The sequence below is a fragment of the Heloderma suspectum genome, chromosome 2 (assembly GCF_057233095.1).
Source record: "Heloderma suspectum isolate Gila_16-S chromosome 2, 16-S_ref, whole genome shotgun sequence".
Taxonomy (NCBI): Eukaryota; Metazoa; Chordata; class Lepidosauria; order Squamata; family Helodermatidae; genus Heloderma; species Heloderma suspectum.
The window spans coordinates 251,139,361-251,166,855 of NC_139459.1; the positions used below are offsets into that span (position 1 = coordinate 251,139,361).

At 42.7% G+C, this 27,495-nt stretch overlaps 1 protein-coding gene across 2 annotated transcripts in view; it reads left to right on the top strand.

Moving 5' to 3' along the window:
* Nucleotides 1–27,495, top strand: part of PPP2R2B (protein phosphatase 2 regulatory subunit Bbeta) — a 390,243-nt gene that overhangs the window by 859 nt on the left and 361,889 nt on the right. Inside the window, exon 2 of one of the 2 annotated variants that reach the window (XM_084838723.1) lies at nucleotides 21,251–21,328. In XM_084838723.1, the coding sequence (XP_084694849.1) occupies nucleotides 21,265–21,328 (64 nt within the window). In that variant the 5' untranslated portion in view covers nucleotides 21,251–21,264. Of the gene's footprint in view, nucleotides 1–21,250; nucleotides 21,329–27,495 lie in introns of those variants that run through there. The other variant, XM_084838724.1, reaches the window with a different exon arrangement.

Sequence of the window (27,495 nt, forward strand, 5' to 3'; positions counted from 1 at the left end):
TAAAGTATGTAAAAATATGCAAAGGCTTAATTTGTTGTTGTTCAGTCGTGTCCGACTCTTCGTGACCCCATGGACCATAGCACGCCAGGCCTTCCTGTCCACCGCTCTCTCCCGGAGCGTGCTCAAATTCATATTCGTTGCATCGGTGATGCTATCTAGCCATCTCATCCTCTGCCGTCCCCTTCTCCTTTTGCCTTTGATCTTTCCCAGCATCAGGGTCTTTTCCAGAGAGTTTTCTCTTCGCATTAGGTGGCCAAAATATTTGAGCTTCAGCTTCAGTATCTGTCCTTCCAATGAGCACTCAGGGTTGATTTCCTTTAGGATGGACTGATTTGACCTCCTTGCAGTCCAGGGGACTCGTAAGAGTCTTCTCCAGCACCACAGTTCGAAAGCATCAATTCTTCGGCGCTCAGCCTTCCTTATAGTCCAGCTCTCACAGCCATACGTTACTACTGGGAAAACCATAGCTTTGATTAGACGCACCTTTGTCGGCAAGGTGATGTCTCTGCTTCTTACTATGCTGTCTAGGTTTGCCATAGCTTTCCTCCCAAGGAGCAAGCGTCTTTTAATTTCATGGCTACAGTCACCGTCTGCGGTGATCTTGGAGCCCAAGAAAGTAAAATCTGTCACTGCTTCCATTTCTTCCCCTTCTATATGCCAGGAAGTGATAGGGCCAGATGACATGATCTTAGTTTTTTTAATGTTGAGTTTCAAACCAGCTTTTTGCACTCTCCTCTTTCACCCTCAACAAGAGGCTCTTGAGATCCTCTTCGCTTTCTGCCATTAGGGTGGTATCGTCTGCATATCGGAGGTTGTTGATAATTCTCCCGGCAATCTTAATTCCGACCTCTGATTCATCCAACCCGGCGTTTCTCATGATCTACTCTGCATATAAGTTAAATAAGCAGGGTGACAATATGCAGCCTTGTCATACTCCTTTCCCAATTTTGAACCAATCGGTTGTTCCATGTCTGGTTCTTACTGTTGCTTCTTGACCCTCGTACAGGTTTCTCAGGAGACAGGTAAGGTGGTCTGGTACTCCCATCACTTTAAGAGTTTGCCACAGTTTGTTGTGATCCACACAATCAAAGGCTTTAGCGTAGTCAGTGAAGCAGAAATAGACGTTTTTCTGGAATTCTCTTGCTTTCTCCATGATGCAGCGAATGTTGGCGATTTGATCTCTAGTTCCTCTGCCTCTTCGAAACCCAGCTTGTACTTCCGGTAGTTCTCGGTTCGCATACTGCTGAAGCCTAGCTTGTAGGATTTTGAGCATCACCTTGCTGGCATGTGAAATGAGCGCAATGGTGCGGTAGTTTGAACACTCTTTGGCATTGCCCTTCTTTGGAATTGGAATGTAAACTGACCTTTTCCAGTCTTGCGGCCATTGTTGAGTGTTCCAAATTTGTTGGCATATTGAATGCAGCACTTTAATAGCATCATCTTAAAACCTGGAACAGAGTAAAATAGGCCAGAACAATGGCATGTGTTGGAAGCACTTGAGAACAGTATTTTAGGACTGACACCCTTGCAATATTGTATTATTATTAACCCCATAATGCCAGAACCCATCCCGAACCGTACGGAATGGCCCAGAATGGCAATTTGAGCCAAGCCAATTCACCAGTCACACATAACTACATGGGATTTATATAATAAGCTACAAAATGTCCACAGAAACCACGTTCAGATACCCATTCCAGGCAATTGTCCATATTCCAGAATAATAGCCCAGAATGGCAACTTCCAAGAGAGCCAAATCAACCAAACGCACCAGTAACATATGTCTAAATGGGATTGATATAATAGGCTACAAAACTTCCACAGAAACTACATTTCAGTAGCTGTTCCAGACAATAGTCCATATTGTGAAAAAAAGGCCTGGAACAACAACTTCCAAGTGAGCCAAATCAACCAAAGTCACCAGTTACAGATATCTACATGGGAGGGATGCAGTGGGCCACAAAACATCCAGAACAACTGTGTTTAGATATGTGTTTAGATTGTGTTTTGGAGAATGGCTCAACTTGGCTCAACTTCCAAGTGAGCCATGCCAATCATATTCACAATTGGCACATAACTACATGGAAGGGATGCAATAAGCCACAAAACGTACGCATAAACCATATTCCAATACTCATTCAGTGCAATAGTCCATCTTCCAGAAAAATGGCCTGGAACAACTTCCAAGTGAGCCAAATCAACCAAATTCACCAGTCACACATAACTACATGGGAGGGGGGGAGATGCAATAAGCCACAAAACTTCCAGAGAAACCACGTTTCTAGGTATTTCCCCCTAAGGGCTAATTATCACAAAGGGTTACACCAGTTTTGTCCAGGGTGTATTATACTGTTTGGGTCTCTGAATGATTCTGTGCACCCAGGCCAGATTTGGAACTGGTATCTGTTAACACCTGCCAAGATTTTAGTGGTCAGGAAATAGCACAGTCTTCCATATTACTGAATGAATGTTTACAGAAAACATGGTGTAGCGTTTAAGGGCAAAATGGGCTGGTTTATGTCTCTAGAAGAGGACAAATTACAGCACTCATTATATGAAAATACTTCGGGGAATGGACGGTGTAATGGAGGCCACCTGAGCATGGGACCCCCCGGATCTTCTGAATTGTGTTCTGGATCTTTAGAGCTGCCCCAGTTGCCATGCCATCAGCTGCTTTAATATAAGCCTGCTTCCTCCCTCTGAACTCAGTAGCCTTGCAGTTGCAAGGAGACCTCAGAATTCACTCCCTTAGCAGACCAGTAGGGAGTGCAGCATGAAGGCACCAACCTTTCAAACTGGAGGGAAAACTGCCACATTTCCTTCCACAGTCTGATTATTACTGACCTGCCCGGACAATTGCTCCTGTGCAATTTTTCTTGTGCCCTGGACCATTGTAGGCAGCGAGGCCCTGAAAAGGCCACGAGCAAGCACATTGGCTGATCACATATCACATGGAGTGCCTGAAGACTTCTTCTTCCTCCAAGATGGCCCAGACCATTACCGGGGGGGGACGGGACACAAGTGGGTTTGCTGGCAAAAAGGGTTTGAATGAGCAGCAGTGTTTGGATTTGGGGTAAGGTAATGAATGACTGTATGGCTTGCTGGCTACCCGGACTATATTTGGAGCTCCTTGGTTCTGTAATCATCCTTCTGGAGTGCACCTGCTTTTTGCATGATCCATGAGGCCAGATTCTGGTGGGTGCATGGTCCTCCTTGGCATCGGAGGTTTGCATTAGGCTAGAGAAAGCTGAATACATGTGGGAGGAGGATAGGGACTTCTTTCTCTTTTGTGTTCAAACAACACAATACCTTGTGGCATCTTAAAGACTCACAAATTTACTGTGGCATACTAAGCTACGTGGACAGGGGTGTTAGAAAAAGGAGACTCCATAACCATTGGCGTCTCAAGTTACGTAAGAGCCCGAGTGGCGGGAAAATATAGGCGGAGCAAAAAGGGAATCATACTGACGCACTCATGACTAACGGCTTGGTAAGCTGATAGTGACTGTTTATTGGATATTAACTTAGTGAGCCGATGTACTAACTGTTTCATTGGTTACTGGTGAGAACAATAGAAGCGATATGATATAAAAGGCTTTTGCACACGTGTCTCGGGGTCCAGACTGCTCTGCACCCGTTTTGCAAAACGTTCAATAAAATAGTGTTGGATCCACTGCTGCCTGCCTGGCATTCTTTTCTTCTAAACCGAAAGCAAGGACTTTTTATCTAACAGGGGTCCACTGAGCAGAAAGTTATTTTGAAAAATTTTGCTTTTCATGTAACTGGAGAAAAATGGCACTTGCTGACATAAAGGTACAGGAGCCCTGACATTCGCTGTTGCATCTGATCCCCCTGGACTAGCTGGCTTTTTGCCCACATATGCTTTCCCTCCCGCTGCCTCCTGAAGTTTTTTTTCTGAAATCTTATGCCCTCCTCTCCCGGGTCCATACATCCCTTTTTACAAATAGGGGTGTCCTAAAGAGACAGGGTCTTGCGCGCGCGCACACACACACACACACCTTTTAGAGCCTGAGGCAACTGCCTCAGACAGCTGATTTGGGGCATCATGAAAAAGCAGGAAATTATACACTATTTAGTTATTTAGTTATTATTGCATTTTCACTGCCAGGGAAGGGGAGAGGTGCTTGTAGGAATTTCTGCCTCAGGGGCCAAAACAGCTTGATTCACTTTGAGTACTACTATGCACCTTGACTCCGGGAGGTGCAATTAACTGCTATGCCTCATGCAGTAAATTGTCTTTTTGCTAGCCTGTTGGGTGGGAAATGGTAACTTAGATTGTACACAAAATTATGTGGGGTAGGGAAACAACTGGGGGTACAGAGAGTTTTATGGATGGGGAAATGTGTTCAGGATTACATCAAATTTACTGTTTAATCCTAAACATGTTTACTTAGAAGGAAGTGTATGTAGGATTGGAGATTTACTCCTTAAAGAGTTGCAATCTGCCTTATCCACCCTAAAGATAGTTCTAATATATGGATCTAGAGAGAAACCTAGGGATTTATAACTTTGGTAATTTAAAAAGCAAACAACCAAAAACGACGGTAGCCATGCTGGTCCATGTGCAATTAGGAATTTATTTATTTGGTTGGTCCTAATAAAGGTATCTAACTATGCATTTTGGTGTTAATATTGAGACATTTGGTGTAGATTTTTTGATTTCAAGAAATTAGAACCCAATGGTAAAAACATGGAATCCCAGAAACTAAAAAGAAAAAAAGTATTTGCAATAAATTGAGGAGCCATCTGTGGCGGTGACTCTCTCTGCCTCTTCGCCTGGTCTGGAGACCAGGAGCAGCAAAGCACCATTCTCCAGTCCTGAGTTCTTTGTCCGGTGCTGTTGTGTTTGTTGGGTTGGGGGTGGAGGGATTTAATCTGAAGTAAATCCCACTACGTTTAATGGGGGTTACTCCCTATTGATTGTGTAAGTTTGCAGCTTAAGAACATGGGTTACTATGGTCTACAATACATTCCCGCACTCGCCTTTGCCAGGGGGCCATGTTCAGTTTGCTACTAATTGGTAAATGTTTAAAGTGCCATACGGCTCTTTGGTGGGGGTGGGGGGAGGTGTTTTCCCGACAGCCACACTTGGTGCACCCACAGGATAGAAAACAGGAGTGGAGCTTCTGCTGGTAACTCATCCTCTGAGCCAGAGGATGATGGCAGGGCTGTGTCTGCTGGCTGGGAGAGCACTGACTGTCCTATCCCTCAGGACTACTTAGCCTGTGCCTCATCCTCATTAGAATCCTCTGCTCCACATTGGAAGCTCCAAGGGCAGGAAGTTATGTTAGCCTCGTCCAGATTGGGTCCATAGTGGGTGGAAAGGGTTAAAGCCCCCCTACCCCCCATGCTAGGGTCCCAACCCAGGTTGGTTCCCCCAGTGCCAGCCCTAGAGTAAAAATAAGAAAGATGTAGCTGCTAGCTACATCTTTAAAGTAATGTCTGTACTTTTGGCCCTCAATTTTCTTACTTTCTTTTTCTCCCTCCATTCTTTTTACATTTTGTATCATGCCTCTTAGATTGTAAACCATTATTATGAAATATAAACCACCTTGAGTGATTTGGCAGAAAAGTGGTATACGTACGTAGCAAATAGTATCTACCCTGAAAAAGTGATAGGTTCAGGCTATTAGTAATCTATTAAATTCTCAATAATTAGGGAATGCATAGGCAGATGTTCTTGGCAATTGAATTAAAAATAACAGGTTCCTCTATCACGCTGAAATTTGAAATATGGCATTATTATGTTTACTGCAGAAAATGTCAGTCTAGAAGAATAACATTTGCATTGATCCTTGGCTTGATAAAGTATCTGAAGTTCTTTTTGCTCTCTCCAGTGATGTATAAATGCTAATGATGTTCATTATGCAATTCTGGACTCAGCTTTGCCCCTTAATTTTCAGTATTGCTGTTTATTACGGTCAAATGACCAAAGTAGTACAATAATCAACATAAAACACTAACAGGAAATAAGACTATATATGTATAAAACCAAAAAATTATAAAAGTTCTAGACATTTCAGAAAAGTTCTAGACATTTCAAAGAATATATAGAGAGAGAAAGAAAGAGAGAGAGAGAGAGAGAGAGAGAGAGAGAGTGAGTTGGACTGGAAGCCAGGAGATCTGGGTTCTAGTCCCCAGTTGGCCATGGAAGCTCACTGGGTGACTTTGGGCCAGTCACAGACTCTCAGCCCAACCTACCTCACAGGGTTGTTGTTGTGAGGCTAAAATGGAGAGGAGGAGGATTATGTACGCCACCTTGGGTTCCTCAAAGAGGAAAAAAGGCGGGATATAAATGTAATAAATAAATAAATAAATAAGAGTGAATTGAGTAAATTCTTGATGCTGCTACAAAAAAATTGGCAGCAATAAGAGTAGTGGATGCTATTTTATCAGAGATAAATAAAAGGACATAAAATGCATCTGAGCATCCCGGCAGTTTAGATAAAATGGGATCAATAAAAGTTTTACGAATGTCAAAATAGAAAAGACAGTACAGAAGAACATGGGTCACTGTTTCAATCTCTCCTGAGTTACAGGGACACTTCCGTTTATAGTAGGGAGTTTTACGGAATCTGCCCTCCAAGACAGCTGAGGGGAGGGAATTGAGACGTGCCAACATAAAAGCTCTGCGGTACTTCTGGACTGAGAGTGAATAGAAGTAATTTGCTGGTTTGTGAAGTCGACGTGCAGTATCAATTAAAATGGAATTTGAAGTTAATAACTTGATGTTCAGTGTCGGCTAGGTGTTGCCTGAGCATTGCTCTGGCCTTCTCATACCCCACAGAAATCAAATAACTAGGGGAGAGTCCATAAAACAAAAGCTTTTGAGATAAAACTTTAGTCCAGAAAGATTGAGATATATCCTGAAAGACTAATGGAGCTAGGCCTGCTGGGGGGAAAATTAACTTTAACCAAAAGTTAAAAATGGCAAGCCAAGCCCTAGTTTCAACCTTCTGGAGGCCAACTTCTAGTCTTAAAGCAGCATTGGAAACACAGCAGGGCACCTGGAGGACAGCCATCAGAAATTTTGATTGTACTGCTTCCACGGGGGCAAAACTGGGATAGGGGCCAAGTTGCACGCTGTACAAGAGTTGGGCTAATGATTTGGCCGCAAACAGCTTTACTGCTGCTGGTACATTGTGACCTCCTCTTGTACGGAAGAAATTTAAAATAGCAGTGGCATTTCTTTGGGCTGTCTGGGTGGCATATTCTGCGTGCGCCTTCCGGCTGCCACTGGCTTGGAAAACAACACTCAGGTATTTAAAGATCTTTGCCTGCTCAATCTTATGGGCATTAACAACCCAACTATATGTCCTTGGTCTTTTGGCGAAGACCATGACCTTTGTCTTCTGATAATTTATTTGCAGATGTTCATCATGACAATATTGGGCCAGGGCCCGCAAGGCTCTCTTCAAGCCTATAGGTGACTGAGACAAGATTACTGCATCATCAGCATAAAGTAGCACCAATAGTTGTCTAACAGCTAGCTTGGGAGGGTGGATGTCAAAATGGTCAAGAGCTTTAACTAATGAGTTTATGTAAAAGTTAAACAACAGAGGAGCAAGTATGCAACCTTGCTTTACACCACTGAATGCTGAAACGGGGCTAGACAACAGACCTGCCGGGTTGCATCTAATTTTTAAAGTGGTGCTTTCATGTAACTTATACATAAGAAGTAGTAAGCAGCGATCCACCGAAGTAGCCTCAAGTTTATGCCAAAGTTTATCTCTGGAGATGGAATCAAAGGCAGATTTAAGATCTACAAAAGCTGCAAACAGGGAAGTGTTAAGTTTATTGATGTGTTTCTCCACAAGATGTTGAAGGATTAAAGCGTGGTCCATAGTGGATTGGTCTGATCTAAAGCCAGCCTGTTCATCGGCCAGAAAGTTTTCATGTTCCATCCAGGTTTGAAATTTCCAATAGAGATGCCTGGCATATAGCTTGCTAATAATGGTAAGTAAACTGATTGGGCGGTAATTGACTGGGTCATCTTTCCTTCCCTTTCTAAAGATGGGGATGATAATAGCCAAGCCCCAATCTGGAGGAATATGAGCAGTTCGATCTATATATGTGAAGAGAGTAGCTAGAATAGGAGCCCACCAATCAATATTTCTTTTGATTAGCTCTGGAGGTATATAGTTGCAGCCAGGGGCCTTGCCAGGTTTTAGTTGGTTTACCAGATCAATAATCTCAGAGACTGAGACAGGAGGCCATTCAATAAGGGGTCCTGAGAGATACGCTCCATCTGGAAAGTAGGTGCCTCCTCTTCTGCATATAGTGCATGAAAATGTGTCTCCCATGTCTCAGAAGAAATATGACAGTCCAGACGTGTTGGACCACAGGCAGGAAGCACTGTAGGAGGCCGTATCTTTGGACCTCACAGCATGAATGAGTTGTTCCCACCCTGCTTTTTGAGCACACTCTTTTTCGGCCTTAAGCAGGGTTTTATAGCATTTTTGGTATGATATTAAGTCAGCCAATGAGACTGCTAGGGGTTTTCCTTGTAGGCCCTGAATTTAGCAGTCAAGCCTTTCTTAGCACAAATGCAGTCCTGGTCAAACCAGCTCTTAGTTCTGTACTGGGTAGTCTGATGCTTCCCTGAGTTTTTAACTGTTAAATGAGCCTTTAATTCATTGATCAAAATCTCGTAAACATCTAAAATTCCAGAGTTTGTGCCCATTGTCAGAATGGAAGAACGAATCTTGTGGAAATGATCGGCGTTTAGCAACTTCGTAATGGACCTGTCCACCTTCTCAGTCCATTCGACCTTAGCAGTTCTGATATCAGCCTCAAAGTTAGGCTGAAAAGCAGCAACGATATGCATATGGCACTCGAGGGGCTTTAGGGCTAGGGTCAAGGGAAGATGATCGCTGTCAAGTCGATTGTCTATCACCAAATGATCCACACGTTTTAACAGGTTATATGAGGAAATCAGGTAATCAATAGCACTCATCCTAGTTGTTGTTGTTCAGTCGTTAAGTCGTGTCTGACTCTTCGTGATCCCATGGACCACAGCACACCAGGCCGTCCTGTCCTCCACATTCTCCCGGAGCATGCTCAAGTTCATATTCATTGCATCGGTGATGCTATCTAGCCATCTCATCCTCTGCCGTCCCCTTCTCCTTTTGCCTTCAATCTTTCCCAGCATCAGGGTCTTTTCTAGTGAGTTTTCTCTTCGCATTAGGTGGCCAAAATATTTGAGCTTCAGCTTCAGTATCTGTCCTTCCAATGAGCAGTCAGGGTTGATTTCCTTTAGGATGGACTGATTTGACCTCCTTGCAGTCCAGGGGACTCGTAAGAGGCTTCTCCAGCACCACAGTTCGAAAACATCAATTCTTCAGCGCCCAGCCTTCCTTATAGTCCAGCTCTCACAGCCATACATTACTACTGGGAAAACCATAGCTTTGATTATACGAACCTTTGTCGGCAACCTGACCAAAATATGTATTCTCCCAGGATGTCATCGGTAACACTTCCATTTAGAATACATAAATCCAAATGGTATGACGTTTGGGCCAGGCATAAATTTTTAGTATAATTCCACCTAAAACCAATCTTGGCTGGTCCTATGCCTATCAGTTTGGAAGCAGAATGACATTTTTAAAAAGTACTGTTTTTTGCATACTCAGGGGCTCTCTAGGTATATAGAAGAATATTAGGGCCGAACTACACATTATTTATTTATTTATTTCCAATAGCCAAAGCTCTCTGGGCGGTTCACAACAATTAAAAAAATAAAATATGAAACAATAAAATATAGATAAAATACAATATAAATGTTTAAAACTACAATATAAAAATAAAATAATCAACAGAAGCTAGCAACAAGACATTTAAAATACATTACCAGATAAAAACGAAAATGCTAAATTGCCTGAGAGAATAAAAAGGTCTTCACCTAGTGCCAAAATGAACACAACATAGGCACCAGGCGAAGCTCTCTGGGAAGCTCATTCCACAACTGGGGTGCTATCACAGAAAAGGCCCTCCTAGTAGCCACCCACATCACTTCCTTTGGCAGGGGCTCCCCAAAGAGGACTGCTAAAGCTGATCTTAGGGTCTGGGCAGGTGTATATGGGAGGGGACGATCCTCCAGGTAGCCTGGAGCCGTTTAGGGCTTTGAATGTCAATACCAGCACTTTGAACTGGGTCCAGACATGGACTGGCAGCCCATGAAAGAGTACTGGCATAATATGATTACACTGGCCAGTCCCTGTTAATGATCTTGCTGCCCTATTTTGGACCAGCTCAAGTTTCCAACCGTTTTCAAACGCAGCCCCACGTATAATGCATTGCAGTAATCCAAACGAGAGGCTATCAGAGTATGGATAACTCTAGCTAGGCTATCCCTGTCCAGATAGGGAAGTAGTTGGTATATCAGCCTAAGCTGATAAAAGGTGCTTCGTGCCACTGACTCCACCTGTGCCTCGAGTGACAGCTCTGGATCCAAGAGTACCCCGGAACTACAAATCTGACCCTTTAGGGGGAGTGCAACCCCCTCCAGAACAGGATGAACATCACTTAACTGGGCAGACAAACTGCCCACTAACAATACCTCCATGTTGTCTGGATTGAGTCTCAGTTTACTGGTCCTCATCCAGTCCATTACCATGCCTAGAAACAGGTTCAGAAAGCCCACTGCCTCATGTGGATTTGATGATAAGGAGAGACAGAGCTAGGTGTCATCCGGTATAGAAATGAAATAAATAAATAAAATACCGCCCAGAGAGCTTCGGCTATTGGGCGGTATAGAAATAAATAAATAAATAAATAAATAAATAAATAAATAAATAAAATCTGCGTATTGGTGACACCTCAGTCCATATCTCTGGATAACCTCCCCCAGTGGTTTCATGTAGATGTTGAACAGCATGGGGGATAAAATAGAGCCCTGTAGCACCCCATGACATAACTGCCAAGGGATAGAGCAATAATCCCCCATTACCACGTTCTCGAATCAGCCATCCAGTTAGGAGCCGAACCACTGCAGTGCAGTACCTCCAACTCTCAGCCCGGATTGCCTATCCAGAAGGATACCATGGTCAATGGTATCAGAAGCTGCTGAGGGGTCCAAGGGAATCAACAGGGCTGCACTTCCCCTGTCCCTCTCCTGGCAAAGGTCATCCCACAGGGTGATCAAGGCAGTTTCTGTTCTAAAACCAGGTCTGAAGGCCGACTGAAAGGGATCTAGAAGACTCGGCACGAGTCTTCCTCCACCAGCATTCTAACCATCCTTCCTCTTGCTTCATTGCCCTCAGCTCAGGTATACACCAAAGAGATGCCTGGGCTCTGTTCAGAGGGAGAGGGCACATGGGAGTGATCATATCATCTACCCTAGTTATCTCTGTATTCCACAGAGTAACCAGGACAGGACCGCCAACCATACCAACAGGAAAATCCCCCACAGCCCTCTAGAATCCATCAGCTTCTGAGGGTGGACCGTTTTAATATATCCCCCACTCTTGCAAAGGAGAAAGGCTGCTGAGAGTCTAAACCTCAGGTTTACGGTTTTGATACTAGTGTACAAAGCCCTAAACACCTTGAGACCAGGATACTTGAGAGAGCACCCTCTCCCCTACCAACCTGCCCAATCACTGAGGTCCTCAGAGGACATGCTCCTGGTGGTTCCACATGGACCTATGGCCCGACTGGAGTCCACCTAGAGAAGAACCTTCAGTGTGGTGGCTCCCTTCCTATGGAACTCCCTGCCTCTGGAGGTCAGACAGGCAGCAACACTGGGTTGTTTTTGGCGCCTCCTGAAACAGCTCTTTTCCAGGAAGCCTTCCTTGGTTAACCAGCCTCAGTTTTATTGGCAACGGTTTTTTAAAGAATAATTTTAATATCTTGTTTTATTCTTTTTATCTTTTGTTCATTTTATCTCATTATTCCCCACTCTGGAATCTGTTTAGATGTGAAGCAGTATGCAAATGTTGTAAACAGATGTTAAAATACATTTTAATAGTATGCTGACTAAGCAAAATAAATAAATAAATATACTATGCACTTTGTGATAAAAGCACAAATCTTGGTATAGTGAAAGGGTACCCTACAAAGCTCAAATTAAGATATGAAGGCATTGCTAATATTCTCAACATTCAAAATGGTGGCAAGTTGCAGGGTAATTATAAAAAAAGGAGTATGTCAGTTTCTAAGGACCCAATTTCCATTTTATGTACATCAAAGTGGCTGTTGTTGGAGAGAAGGTAAAAAATCCACCCTTTCACCAAACTTGGATTACCCTAGTTACGTGTATGAAAAAATATAGTATTACGGAATAAAAGTTATAAGAGCAATCTGCACCTGTCTCCTTACCTGTCCTGTGGAGTCAATAACAGCTTCAGGAGGTGGGGGTGTTTTGGGAAAACCCTCCTTCCCCTACTACTGCTTCTCCAATCATATTAACAGCCTCACAGTTTTAAAAAAGTGTCTATTGAGCCCTAAGAGCGAACAGATCTGTGTTAAGTGTTCTGGAATATTTACATTTATTGCTTTGGCAGAGCTCTCTGTTTCTCTTAATTTGACAAATAGTCTATTGGCTTTTTCAGTACACACTACAAGATGAAGAAATGAAGGGCCAGTTCACCCATTAATATTTCGCTTACACTACTGCTATAAGGGAAAAATGTCCTGCATCCCATGTGCAGATTGTGGAAATGCCTATTTTGCTACATATTGGAAATCCATGATTGTCAGGGAATTTTCTGAGAGACACTTGCATAGAGACACTTTTGTGTAGACATTTGCGTAAAAGTGTCTAAGCAAAAGACACTTTTATGTAGCGTGGTGTACACTTTTAAAAAAATATTTTACACCTGTGTAAAAGATGAGCCCCTCAGGTCGGAAGGTGTCCAATATGCTACTGGGGAAGAGCAGAGGGTATTTCCAAGTAGCGCCAGAAAGAGTGAAGCGGCTGGGCCAAACCCGAAAGGACACTCAGCTGTGGATGTGTCTGGCGGTGAAAAGAAAATCCGATGCTGTAAAGAACAATATTGTTTAGGAACCTGGAATGTCAGATCAATGAATCAAGGTAAGCTGGAGGTGGTCAAACATGAGATGGCAAGATTGAACATCGACATCTTGGGAATCAGCGAACTCAAATGGACAGGCATGGGCGAATTTAATTCAGGTGACCATCATATCTACTATTGTGGGCAAGAATCCCTTAGAAGAAATGGAGTAGCACTCATAGTCAACAAAAGGGTGGGAAAAGCAGTACTGGGGTACAATCTTAAAAATGATAGAATGATCTCAGTACGAATCCAAGGCAAACCATTCAACATCACAGTAATTCAAGTCTATGCCCCAACCACTGAGGCCGAAGAAGCTGAGGTTGATCGGTTCTATGAAGACCTACAACACCTTCTAGAACTAACACCAAAAAAAGATGTCCTCTTCATCATAGGGGATTGGAATGCTAAAGTAGGAAGTCAAGAAATCACCGGGATAACAGGCAGGCATGGCCTTGGTGTACAAAATGAAGCAGGACAGAAGCTAATAGAGTTTTGCCAAGAGAACATGCTGATCATAGCAAACACTCTTTTCCAACAGCACAAGAGGCGACTCTACACATGGACGTCACCAGATGGTCAATATCGAAATCAGATTGATTATGTCCTTTGCAGCCAAAGATGGAGAAGCTCCATACAGTCAGTAAAAACAAGACCTGGAGCTGACTGTGGCTCAGATCATGAGCTGCTTCTTGCAAAATTTCGGCTTAAATTGAAGAACGTCGGGAAAACCACTAAACCGTTCAGGTATGACCTCAGTCATATCCCTTCTGAATATACAGTGGAGGTGAGGAATAGATTTCAGGGATTAGACCTGATAGACAGAGTGCCTGAGGAACTATGGACGGAGGTCCGTAACATTGTTCAGGAGGCAGCAACAAAATCCGTCCCAAAGAAAAAGAAATGCAAGAAAGCCAAGTGGCTGTCTGATGAGGCTTTACAAGTAGCTCACGAAAGAAGGGAAGCGAAAAGCAAGGGAGAAAGGGGAAGATATACCCAACTGATACCCAACTGAATGCAGAGTTCCAGAGAATAGCAAGGAGAGACAAGAAGGCCTTCTTAAATGAACAATGCAAAGAAATCGAGGAAAACAACAGAATGGGAAAGACTAGAGATCTCTTCAAGAAAATTGGAGATCTCAAGGGAACGTTTTGTGCAAAGACGGGCATGATAAAGGACAAAGAAGGCAGGGACCTAACAGAAGCAGATGAGATTAAGAAGAGGTGGCAAGAATACACAGAAGAACTATACAGGAAAGATCTGAATGTCCCTGATAGCCATGATAGTGCGGTCACTGAACTTGAGCCGGACATCCTCGAGAGTGAAGTCAAGTGGGCCTTAGGAAGCATTAGTAACAACAAAGCTAGCGGAGATGACAGTATTCCAGCCGAGCTATTTAAAATCCTAAAAGATGATGCTGTTAAAGTGCTGCATTCAGTATGCCAACAAATCTGGAACACTCAACAGTGGCCACAAGACTGGAAAAGGTCAGTTTACATTCCAATTCCAAAGAAGGGCAACGCCAAAGAGTGTTCAAACTACCGCACAATTGCGCTCATTTCACATGCCAGCAAGGTGATGCTCAAAATCCTACAAGCTAGGCTTCAGCAGTATGCGAACCGAGAACTACCGGAAGTACAAGCTGGGTTTCGAAGAGGCAGAGGAACTAGAGATCAAATCGCCAACATTCGCTGCATCATGGAGAAAGCAAGAGAATTCCAGAAAAACGTCTATTTCTGCTTCATTGACTACGCTAAAGCCTTTGATTGTGTGGATCACAACAAACTGTGGCAAATTCTGAAAGTGATGGGAGTACCAGACCACCTTACCCGTCTCCTGAGAAACCTGTACGAGGGTCAAGAAGCAACAGTAAGAACCAGACATGGAACAACCGATTGGTTCAAAATTGGGAAAGGAGTACAACAAGGCTGCATATTGTCACCCTGCTTATTTAACTTATATGCAGAGTACATCATGAGAAATGCCGGGTTGGATGAATCACAGGTCGGAATTAAGATTGCTGGGAGAATTATCAACAACCTCCGATATGCAGACGATACCACCCTAATGGCAGAAAGCGAAGAGGATCTCAAGAGCCTCTTGTTGAGGGTGAAAGAGGAGAGTGCAAAAGCTGGTTTGAAACTCAACATTAAAAAAACTAAGATCATGGCATCTGGCCCTATCACTTCCTGGCATATAGAAGGGGAAGAAATGGAAGCAGTGACAGATTTTACTTTCTTGGGCTCCAAGATCACCGCAGACGGTGACTGTAGCTATGAAATTAAAAGACGCTTGCTCCTTGGGAGGAAAGCTATGGCCAACCTAGACAGCATAGTAAGAAGCAGAGACATCACCTTGCCGACAAAGGTGCGTCTAATCAAAGCTATGGTTTTCCCAGTAGTAATGTATGGCTGTGAGAGCTGGACTATAAGGAAGGCTGAGCGCTGAAGAATTGATGCTTTCGAACTGTGGTGCTGGAGAAGACTCTTACGAGTCCCCTGGACTGCAAGGAGGTCAAATCAGTCCATCCTAAAGGAAATCAACCCTGAGTGCTCATTGGAAGGACAGATACTGAAGCTGAAGCTCCAATATTTTGGCCACCTAATGCGAAGAGAAAACTCCCTGGAAAAGACCCTGATGCTGGGAAAGACTGAAGGCAAAAGGAGAAGGGGACGGCAGAGGATGAGATGGCTAGATAGCATCACGGATGCAATGAATATGAACTTGAGCACGCTCCGGGAGAGAGCGCAGGACAGGAAGGCCTGGCGTGCTATGGTGCATGGGGTCACGAAGAGTCGGACACGACTGAACGACTGAACAACAACAACAAAACTTTATCTGCATATAATTAGACATCTCCAATTTGGGGAAGACAAAGTTTGTGTATTCATGCAGGGTTTTTTAAGGCCACAATCCTAAATACATTTTGGGTGCAATCCTATGCATGTTTAGACAGAAAAAAGTCCTACAACTCCCAGCATCCCCCAGCCAGCCATAATGGGAGTTGTAGGACTTCTTCTGTCTAAACATGCATAGGATTGTGCCCTTAATAGGAGTAAGGCCCAATGAAGGTAATGGGATTTACTTCCAAGTAAACATGCATAGTGTTGCACTGTAGAACTGCAATCCTATTTATATCTACCTGGGAGTTAAGCCTAATTGAAGATAGTGGGACATCTGAGTAAATATATCCTATTATGCTGCACATAGAGTAGGAAGTATGCTGTTCTTAAAGCAACAGTGTAAAAGCCAGAATGGAACAGAACAGGCAGGAACAGCCCCTTTATTTTTTAAAAAATGCCAAAAACAATGGCACGTGTTAGAGACACCTGGGAAAAATATTTTAGGACAGAAAGCCTTGGAAAATTATGTTATTATTAACTCCTTAATACCCAGAACACATCCGGAACAGAACAGAATGGCCCAGAACAGCCACTTCCAAATCAACCAGATTCATTAGTCACACATAACCACATGGGACTGATGCCCCATCAGACCCATAAAGCCAAAAAACTTCTATAGAAACCATGTTCAGGTACCCATTCCAGGGAATAGTCTGCCTTCTTGAAAAGTGGCCCAGAACAGCCACTTCCAAGTGAGCCAAATCAACCAAATTCACCAGTCGCACCTGACTATATGGGAGGGATGCAATGTGTTACAAAATTTCCACAGAAATCATGTTCAGATAGCAGTTCCGGGCAACAGTCAACATTCTCAAAAAATGGCCTGGAATGGCAGCTTCCACATGAGCCAATGCAACCAAATTCTCCAGTCACACAAAACTACATAGGAGGCAATAAGCCACAAAAAGTCCACAGAAACCATGTTCAGTTACCCATTCTCTTGATAATCCATATTCTAGAAAATAGCTTGGAATAGCAACTTCTAAGATAAGCTACAAAACTGCCATAAAACCATGTTCCAGTACCTGTTTCAGGCAACAGTCTGTATTTTGTAAAATGGCCCGGAACAGAAACTTCCAAGTAAGACAAATCAACCAAACTGACCAGTCACACATGACTAGATGGGAGTGAGAATCATAGCATCATAGGGTTGGAAGGGGCCTACAAGACCATCAAGTCCAACCCCCTGCTCAGTGCCGGAAGCCTGATTCCCAGGTAGTGCCCCATCCAAGTACTAACCAGGGCCAACCATGCTTAGCTTCCGAGATCAGACGAGACAAACACTACCACTCACTGTTAGAATTAAAAGCCATCTTTAATGTAAATTGCAATAATATAACAGAACCAAACCCACCTCAAAAATTACCGATGTGTGTCTTTAACTTTTAGCCCTACCAATAACATTTGACATGATAAAATTAAATTTGTCTGTTCTTAAACCAGTGTAATTTATATTCAGTTTTTTAAAAAGCCTGCTCGTTTAAGACTAGAGTTAAAGCTATCTCGTGTTTGCTCAAGGTCCACAAATCCAGGAAATTGGAAGCTAAGTCTGGTGCCTTAACTGACATACCCTGTGATCGGTGATGATGCTATACAATGTCATAAATTATGCTTGCTTACAACTTACCCTCCATGCATCCACATTTCTCCTAGGTCTTTCTTCTTTCAGGCTCAAATCCACATGAGGAGGATGGAGTGTCTAGGACCAGCAAAGATGCCCCATGTTGTCCTGGTCCTGTATTGTTTTATGAAGCATCTGAGCCTTACTCTATTGCTGGAGGAATACCCTGTGAATTGAGCCAGGCCTGTTTGTTTAACCAGTCAGCTAGCTACTGATGTAACTAACAATGAGAGGGAGACCTCTTCTGGCAGTAACACTAGATGTTTCATAAAGCAATATAGGACCAGGACAGGATGGGGCACCTTTGCTGACCAAGGAAAAGTATGGGTGCATTAAATGAAATGGGCATACATAGAGTGTGAATGTATGTTCAGTGTAACCTGTGAGATATGATCCTTGTGTGTCCTTTCCCCACCACTCAGAAAGTAAGAGCAAGGATTGGGGCCCTTGTACTGCACTTCTGCTTTCAGAAAGGTAGTGTGAGGTCCTGATCCCTCTTCTCCACCCATATGTGCATTCCATCCCCACCCCTCCCAAATTATGAGGGTCAAACTTCATGTGACTGTAAAGAAGTAGCTAGGTTTTCTTTCTTTTTTTTATTCAAACGTAAGCTTATGGGACCTCATAAGGATCAGGACCCTAGACTAGGCTTTAATCCTTTTCCCTATGCCAGCAATTTACATTGTAACTGCATGCCTTTTTGGCAATGTAAATGGGAGGCATGGGTAGAGGTGTATGAATTTTTTTTAAATCCGTTCCGTCTGCATTTCGCGTATTGTCAGGCATCCTTTGTTTTGTTGTCCGCTCATTGACAGAATTTGATCTTTTCTACAAGAATTTCATTCATTTACAAATGCACATTAGTGAACTTGCATGCATGCACATGCGTGCAAGTGCACATTTGCACAAATACCCCACAAAAGTAAAAAACTAGACTGTAAGTCTGGTTATTGGAACATTGTTTTATGGAGGTTTTGTGGCTCATTGCATCACTCCCATCCAGTTATGTGTGATGGGTGAATTTGGTTGATTTGACTTATTTTGAAGTTGTCCTTCTGGGCCATTCTCCAGAATATGGACTAGTGCCTGGAATGGATACTGGAACATGGTCTCTGTGGAATATTTGTGGCTTATTTCATCCATCCCATGTAGATACATGTGATAGGAGATTATGGTTGGTTTTTCTCACTTGGAAGTTCCCATTCCAGGCCATATTATAAAATATAGACTGTTGCCTGAAACAGGCACAAGAACATGGTTTTGTGGAGGTTTTATAGATTACATCACCCCCATGTATAAACATGTGCGACTGGTGAATTTGGTTGATTGGCTTATTTGGAGGTTGCTATTATGGGGACCATTTTCCAGAATATGGACTATTGTCCGGAAGAGGTATCTAATGTGGTTTCTGTGGAAGTTGTGGCCAGGCCTTTTAATTCTATTTGATGTCTTTTGGACATTGGAATTTTAGTAATTTTAACGCTGGACTATTGTATCTGCTGCTGACTTAGTATTTTAATACTTTTTCAAGCTTTGCTTCTGATTTTATGTTCTTTATGTTTTTATAGTTTTTTAAACCCTTTATTTGTTGTGTTTTCATTTTTATATTTTGATTGTGTTGTAAGTCACCTCAGAAATTCTCTTGAGGAGACATAGGGTACTATCCTATTGTGCTGTGCGCTAGCAGGAGTGATCACTTGTGCAATGAGGCTTTTGAGATTCTAATACTACTCTGAAATGAGCAGAAACACTAATTTCCAGAATGGGGCAGTTCAAGTGAGTTCACAGAAGGGAGCTCTGCTGACCTGCACAATCCGGAAATGAACATTTCAACCTGTTTTCAGGTTGTTGTTGTTTTTTCCAAAGTGAAACTTCCCCATTGCACAAGCAGTGGGTCCCTCAGGCACAACACAACTAGCGGAGGTGGGATGGCGCCATTGGATGCTGCCCAGAGTATAAGTAAAATAAATAATTTTAGTGCATATTTAGCCAAAGACACCCCAGTTAATAGAAAAGTCTTGAACGGGGCATCTGTAGATCTGTATCTCAAAATGGAGGACAATAACATGTACCTAGGGTGGTCAGTTATGTATCACTACAAAAGAAGAAACACATCACCAAAAAGGGGGACAAAAAAGGGCATTAATTTGCATAAAATTTGTGCATCCTAATTTATATGTATAGATGCAAATTTAGAAATAATTATTATAATGTAAATAGAAATATAGTACATCTTACAATAGTATGGAAGACTGAGATTAGGTGACCTGTGTGCCTTGCTCAGTCTGCTTTCCAGGTGCTGCTAATGGGCAAGTTCAAGGCCCAACTCTTCTTTCTGATGGTTCTTTATTTTTATACTGGACTTAGACGGGATAGCCCTTCCAATAGAAGATGCCTCCAAAATAGAGGGCATTCCTCTCGAAGCCCTTCAAATAGAGGACTGTCCTCTGTAAAAGAAAACAGATGGCTACCCCACATGTACCCCAAACTGTTAAGTTACTTCATTGTTACCTAAAAAGTTGGAATGTTGTGCATGCTGGTTCACCTGGCCTTTTCCTAATAGTACTTCCTTCCATCCCCAATGGACAACGCATGGTAAATATAAGACTCCCAGTAATAACTGGGACTCACCTTTCCCATGTATAGTGGTGCCATCCAGTCAGGACTTTGGGGTAGGAGTCCAGGACTCCACTCATCTAAATTAGCAGGAGGGGCCCCAAATACAGCAGAGCTGGTTTACCACATTTTGAAATACATGAAGTTATACATGTGAACACCTAAAAGGGGTGTGTGCGCACGCGTATGTGAAAGAGAGAGCAAGGGAGAGCATTAATTCCAGAATATAAAATTAGTTATGTCACTGCATTACAGCCCATATGGATACCCCACACATTGGAGTGTGCTAATGTGGGTGCCAGGTGCATAACAGCACATCTGCTCTTTCCAGCCTCTATATATTAGGATGGCATTTTCTCTATATACTGCCATTCATTTACATGGCACTTCACTGAGCAACATGATCTGTCTGGAGAGCCTGTTTGGGTCAAATGGTCATATACATGTGGAAAGAAAGATAAATAATAAAAAGTCAGGGCCCTGCCCCACAAACATAACAATCTAATTTTTGCTGGGGTGTATATGTGTGTGCAAGGAAGGCAGAGGCAAGAGTCACAAAGAACAGAGTGAGGGGATGGATTCTTTAAATCTAACTTCAGTTTAATTCTATAAAGATAATTCAGTCGTTAATTCAATAAGGAAGAATGCCATTTTGTTGCACTTAAAAAAAAAAAAGAACACTCATAAGATGGAACAGGCATGGCTGTGTGTGCATTAGTATTCTGATGAAGAGAGGCTGTGATAAAGAATGTGACTGCTGGCCTCCTGACTCCTCGATGATGTTGCCAGTAATGTATTGGGAGCTGACTCCGATTGCACCATTTTCGAAATAGCCTCAGACAGCACACAGAAAACAGACAGAGAGGCAATTCACAGTGCGACCATGATGTTGCCACTTCCCCAGAGGGCTAGGTTATCACTTTGCATTGCAGAATGATTCCAGGTGAGTACAGTTTTCCTTCATTCCATTCAGAGCAAAGCAGGGATTATACACGTAGATGTATATTTGTTAATTTTTAAAAGGGGAAATCTTAAACAACCTGCTCATTTTATCTCTCTTTTATTGGGCGGGCATTCAGGATTTGAGAACTTCATGCAAGATGTATTGTGGTGCTTCAGTCAAGTGAAAGGAACTATTGACATCGGTCTCATAGAAGGTGAGTTTACTTTTCCTTTTGTTCTTGAAATCAAAGTGAACTTGTCTTCTTGTACCAATTGCTCAGTCAGCGATGGCTTTGTTTCTGTTGTTCACATGCTGATAACCTATGCTGTGAACAGATAGCATGAATGTGTTTCCTCGTTTAGGTGTTTTTTAAAGAGGCATTTCAATTAGCTTGTCAGTAAAATGTGAACACCATGAATTTTCCTGTATTCACAGCTTCTATGCACAATGATTCAGTGCTTTTATCGAGGCAGAAATCCTCTCCACACCATTTCTGGGGAGTGGGGGATGCTTCTGTTTCTTCATAGAGACCATGTTAACATATTTAGTGTTGTACTGCGTACATTTTACACACTTCTTGTCATGAGATATGGGACAGGGAGAATCTCAGAAAGTGCCCAGGAATTACAGGCACTGCAGCACTAACTAAAATCCTTGTGCCCAAGTGCTGGGCCTAATAAAATCCTGTCCTGATCTCGCTTAAGCTCAATGTGACATCTGCTCTTAATAGATATGGGAACAAGTTGTGGGAGAGGAATAACTGTGCTGCTCTTTGCCCACCCCTTTTAAATAGCTGGCTAAATGTATGCTTTCAAACTGCGGAGACCTTCTGCCAGCCAGAATCCATAAGACTGCACATTCCAAGTGATTTTGAGGGCTCTCTCTCTTCAAGTTAAACTGCTCATTATCATAAATGTCTCATTTCCCCGTTATTTCTTTGTTTCAATAAATTGCTCAGCCAAGAAATTAACAACGATTTTGTTCTCGCTTCCCTCTTCCCAAAACAACTAGATCAGAATGTATTTGAACATCACTTTTCCCAAATTCCTGGTACTGAACAGAATAAATTCATGCTTAGAGGCCTCAGCCCATAGATAATAGAGAAGGGCAGCAGACCAGAGCTACTCTCAGCAAAAACACCATTTATAACCATGTACAGTGTAAGTTCACTGGCACTATTATCTTCTCTAATTTCTAGTTGTTAAGTACTGAAATGAAACTGGTCATCTCAGATCTTGGAAACTGGAAGCTCAGTGATTTATGAGAATAATCTGATGGGAATTTAGAAAGCCTATCCAAATGGATCCATGCATTGAATATCAGAAAATCAGCATGAATCACCTACATTTCTTAAAGCTGGCCAGCCTATAATACTTTTCTTCATATTTCACAACAGAAATTAAGCTGTACTGACTAACATTTACTCTTCTCAGCTTCTAGATTTTCAAGAGAATAACACTCTAATTTGCTGAAAACCCCAATGAATAGAAACAACCAAGTCTCTTCTGGCTCTTTAAAGATTAACAGATTTACTGTGGCATAAGCTTTCATGGACTAGAGTCCACTTCAACAGATGAATGAAATGTTATCCTAAATTGCAGCTGTATATATACACATTGGGGAGGAGGGGATTGTAATAAGGTCAGAGGGAAATGAAATACAGAAAATATAGGCAGTCACAATTATGTTAGTACTTACGGATGACCATTCACAATCAGTGTTGCTGATATCACAAACATCCTGACATTTGTAAGCTAACTGACAAATGTAGTGCAATAGAAACCCATTATCCTGTTTCAAGCCACAGGTGATGGAACTGAACTTCTTGATACATTCTAATTCAGCAGTTTCATATAGCAGTCTCCTTTTGAAGTCTCCCCCACCCCCAATGTGTATATTTATACTTGCAACTTAGAATAAATTGTTTTCTTCTTCTTTCTGCAACAGACCAAGAGAGCAATCCTATGGCCAATAGACGCTGTCTAGAGGGCCATAGGATATTGCAGTTTATGGGAACCAAGGTCAGAGCCAGTGGTCCAACTGCAGTTGCCAGAAACTGCGCTCCCTTCCCCCTCCCCCACCATTTTGTAGGTGGCGTAATTCTCACTGGTCTCCGCACTTGGTCCCCAGGGGCAGGGAGGGGAGAAGACTGCAGAAGCTGCTTTACACAGCTTCCTATGCTTCACATGGCTTTCCCCCTCCTGCTCCAAAGCATCCCAGCTAGACAGCCAAAATTTGCCATCTAACCACAAAAGCAGGGCAGCTGGAGCACAGAGGAGAGGATCCCCTTCATGCTTTACCCGCCCTGCATAGGATACTCGGCTGCCTCCGACTTTGGAGGCTGTCGACTATCCTGTCAGGGTGGACACTGAGCCCATAGAATCCCAGAGTAGTTCTGATTCTGAGGAAGAGGAGTCGCTCCTGGGAGAGGAGTGTGCTCCTCTTTCCCAGGGCCAACAGCTAACGGAGATTCCTCCCACCAGCATTCCTAGCTTAGATAGCAGTCCTGGGAGTGACAGAGCGTGGGAAGCAGACTTGATGGACGCGCAACGCCGACGCAGAGAGCGGTGCCAAATGGAGGGCGCGGAAAGGAGGCGTAGTGCCCGGTTGGTGCGCAAACAACGGCTGCACCCAGAGGATCCAAGGGAAAAGGGGAGGAACTCTCCCTAGCCCTTAAGTTCAGGGGTCTGCCAGTGATTCCCTTTCAAATGGGGACCAACTGTTCCAACGTAGGGCATAGGTACTCTGCTGCTCATATCTAGTTGCTAACAGTAGAGTTGTTAAGTTGTAAAAGAGGAATAAAGCTTTGAAAAGAATCCCTTTGTCTGTGTGTGGACTTTGCTACTGGATTAGACTGAGAGAGGCCTCCAAGGAGCCCTTGACATATCCCAACAGGATTGCATCCTAACATGGTTACCCCTCTGGAAGCTTTTCCAATAAATAAAGACAACAGAATTGTATCCACACAGTCTACCTTATCTTAATTATTTTGGAATTCTTGAAGGACTCAAGGACTTTGATCCCTCAACTCTTAAGGTTCTTGAGAAATCAGGACACCAGTTTTAATTTCTTGAAGTGTTGCGAGTTTTGTGTGTAACAAGGCTATGAATTAATGTGGCCCCTTCCTCTCTTGAAAGTGGGCCTAGAAAGATTTAAGAGTAGGTCAGAGCAGGCAGTAAATGGGGAGCATTACAGCTGGCTTACTAGAGTCTGAGGGAGGCCACCTCTGATGGTGTACAGCTCCTGCTTGTGTTATAGAGGATAATCTATAGAAGAGATGTTCAGTTCACTATGGAATTTGACATCTAACATTTTGCCAAAAATCAAATTTTGATATTCAATATTAGATTACTTTTAACTGAAGTATTTATGTGAAATTACTTAACTGCCAACTTACTAATGTTAATTTTGTAATACAGACTAATATTCTGTAAACCGCCCAGAGAGCTTCAGCTATGGGGCAGTATAGAAATGTAATAAATCATCATCATAATCATGTTAATCAATATATAATATTTAATGTAAGCTATTAATCTTATGGCATATCAGGCCAATTGAGGAAAAAGCAAGTAGCTATGAATAGACTGGGGCACAGGCCAGAGGTACACAGCCCTATTATACTCTCCTGCAGGATTTTTTTTAACGTCCACTGGCACTGCCCATCTTTGCTTCCCTACTTATCACAGCTTCTAGAAAGGAGGAGAAGCCTGATTGTACATGTTTGCTTTGACTTAGGGGATAAGTCCCACCACCAATATTGTTGTTGTTATTACAAAATTCTCTTTGAAGAGGTTATCTCTCAACTCCACAGCCAACTCTGAGATGATTTCATGGACTGGGAACTATTTTCATTGGTTGAGCCATTGTCTTCCTGTTGTTGTCCTGTCCTGCTCTTTATAAGACATCCACAGGGCATTATGGAGCAATGCAGTATGGAAAACACCAAGTGAGTAACTTACTCCAACAAAGTTTAGGACTGCATTGAAAACTTCAGTACCTCCAGGTACAGATTACACCTCCCAGTCTCTGCCCCTTCCTGGAGGAGTGGAAGACCTCAAAGGGGCTTGCTCTGGCTTGGAGCCCAGAACTTCCCCTTTCTGTCCTGTCTCCCCATCTGGGCTCTGGTCTGGTTATGATGCTGGGGCCTGAGTTGGCACCTCTGCTGCCATTCGTCTAATGCAGGGATGGACAACTTGTGTCCCTCTAGATGTTTTGGCTTACAACTCCCATGATCCCTCCCCACTGACAGCTAAAGGCTGATGGGAATTGTGGGTCTCCAGATGTTTTGGCCTATAAGTTGCCCACACCTATAGATTTGGCCAGCCCCTCCTCATCTTAGTCAGAGCTCAAGCTGCTCAGGGTGTGATCCCAAAAGTTGTTGAGAGTGAGAAAGGCCCTCTAAAGATGTCTGTTCATAATTCTACTATCAGCCCTCCCTAACAGGGCTAGTTCTAATACCTGCTGCCAGTTGTCAGCAGATGGTGCATTACCTTTGAATAATTTTTTCCAATAGTACTGGAATTCTGCAGAATAAGATAAAGACGTGCACTGGATTAGGAAAGCTTAACAAAAGTAGGATAGAATACCATTGTCAACAATTCTGCACATCTATATAATATTTTAAGGGTGCAGTCCTATGCATGTTTAGGCAGGAAAAAGTCCTACAACTTCTAGCATTCCCCAGCCAGCCATGCTGGATGGGAATGCTGGGAGCTGGACTTTTTTCTGTCTAAACAGGCATAGGACTGAACCCCAAAACAACTTTTTCCCCAGCTGAATGTGTCATTGTTAGCAGTTAAGAAGAAAAGCTAAACTCTCATTTGGTTCATGAAAGCTTTTGAGACTTGCAAAACAGAATCATAATTATTTAAAAGTACAATTGAGATGAGAGGAATTTCCCCCTCTGTTTGTAGGTGATGACACAGAGAAATGTTTTGTTCCTCATGTGCTATTCTCTTCCAAAGAGATCATAATGAGATTCAGGGATGTATTGTTAACATATCACCCACATGTGGCACAACAGCAAGTGTTATTGGGCACTAACATTATGGCTTGTTTAATTATTTCCTTCAAATGTAAAAGTGTTAAAGCATCACAGGGACTATAGGATTGTTTGGAGTCCACCTCCCAGTGCCATAGACACTGCTACAACCTCGGGAGGGGGAATCTGATTTCTGATCCCCCACACCCTTGGAAAAAACTGCACTGGCTGCTTTCTGAGGTCACAAATGCAGTCTCAGAGGGAGAGAAAAGAGCCTATTCCAGTGAGGGGGGGAGGGGGGAGGCTGGAATCCACAACATCCTTTGGCCTCTCTAGCCCCCGCCCTGCCCCCGCCAACGTCCCTGTCTAGACGGGGTCAAAGGCCATTGTAAAGGAAATCAAATTATTGTGGATTCCAGTTTCTGTTCAGTCCTCTGTAATCTTAAGGATGCATGTACCCTCCAGACATATTACTAGTTTCTTCCCAGGGATCTCCTACAAACGATAGTTGAGTGAGCAGAGCTAGGATCTCTACTAGATTCTCAGCACCCTTATCAAATCTTCCAGGATTCCTTGGGAGAAACCCTAACAGTTAAAACTAGTATAAAACCGGTATAAATTTGTAGTGTTGATATGCCCCAAGATTGCCAGAGCAAAAACTTTTCCAGTGCCATGCACTTGTTTTACAGACTGTGCCTTACGTTTGGCATCTGGAGGATGCCTTTTGATTGTTAGCGCTAGGACTCCCTCCATCTGAAAGCACCCACTGGGGCTTTGTGACTTGAGAAGCAACGTTTAAAAAAAAAAAAAAATCTGAATCCTGAAGATAAATGTACATATTTTTCATTATGTTTTCTTCTAGTACTACTTCCTCTCCCACTCTTTTTTCAGAGATACATTTCAAAGCAATTTCCCCCAAACAATGGTGTAAACGATGTGTTAGGAAAGTCTTTTTTAGCATTTTCCGTTGATCAAATACTGTAGGTAATTTCAAAGCTGACAAATGAGATTCAAGCTGCAAGAATTTCATTGAATTGATATTACACATTTATTTCTCAGGAAAGCTGAAGGCAATGTTGTGAGTTGTACTAGAAGGAGAAAAGAGAATGAATGACATCTTTCTATATAATTTCTTACCCAGGTTTATATTAAATATTTCAGACGCTCTGTGTGAAGTACAACGTGTCAATTCAAGGAGAATTAATACTTGGTTTATTGCAGAGTTGTTCTTTTAATCACATTTATTCTTATGCATGCATACATACTAAACACAGTCGGTGGTTATAGGTTTGTTACATTCCAGATTTTGTCAGGTTAACCCAGAAAACTGTCAACATATCAGGAAGCATAAACTATTCTTTTCAAAAAGGAGATGAATGCCTTAGGGCCAAACTAGATGT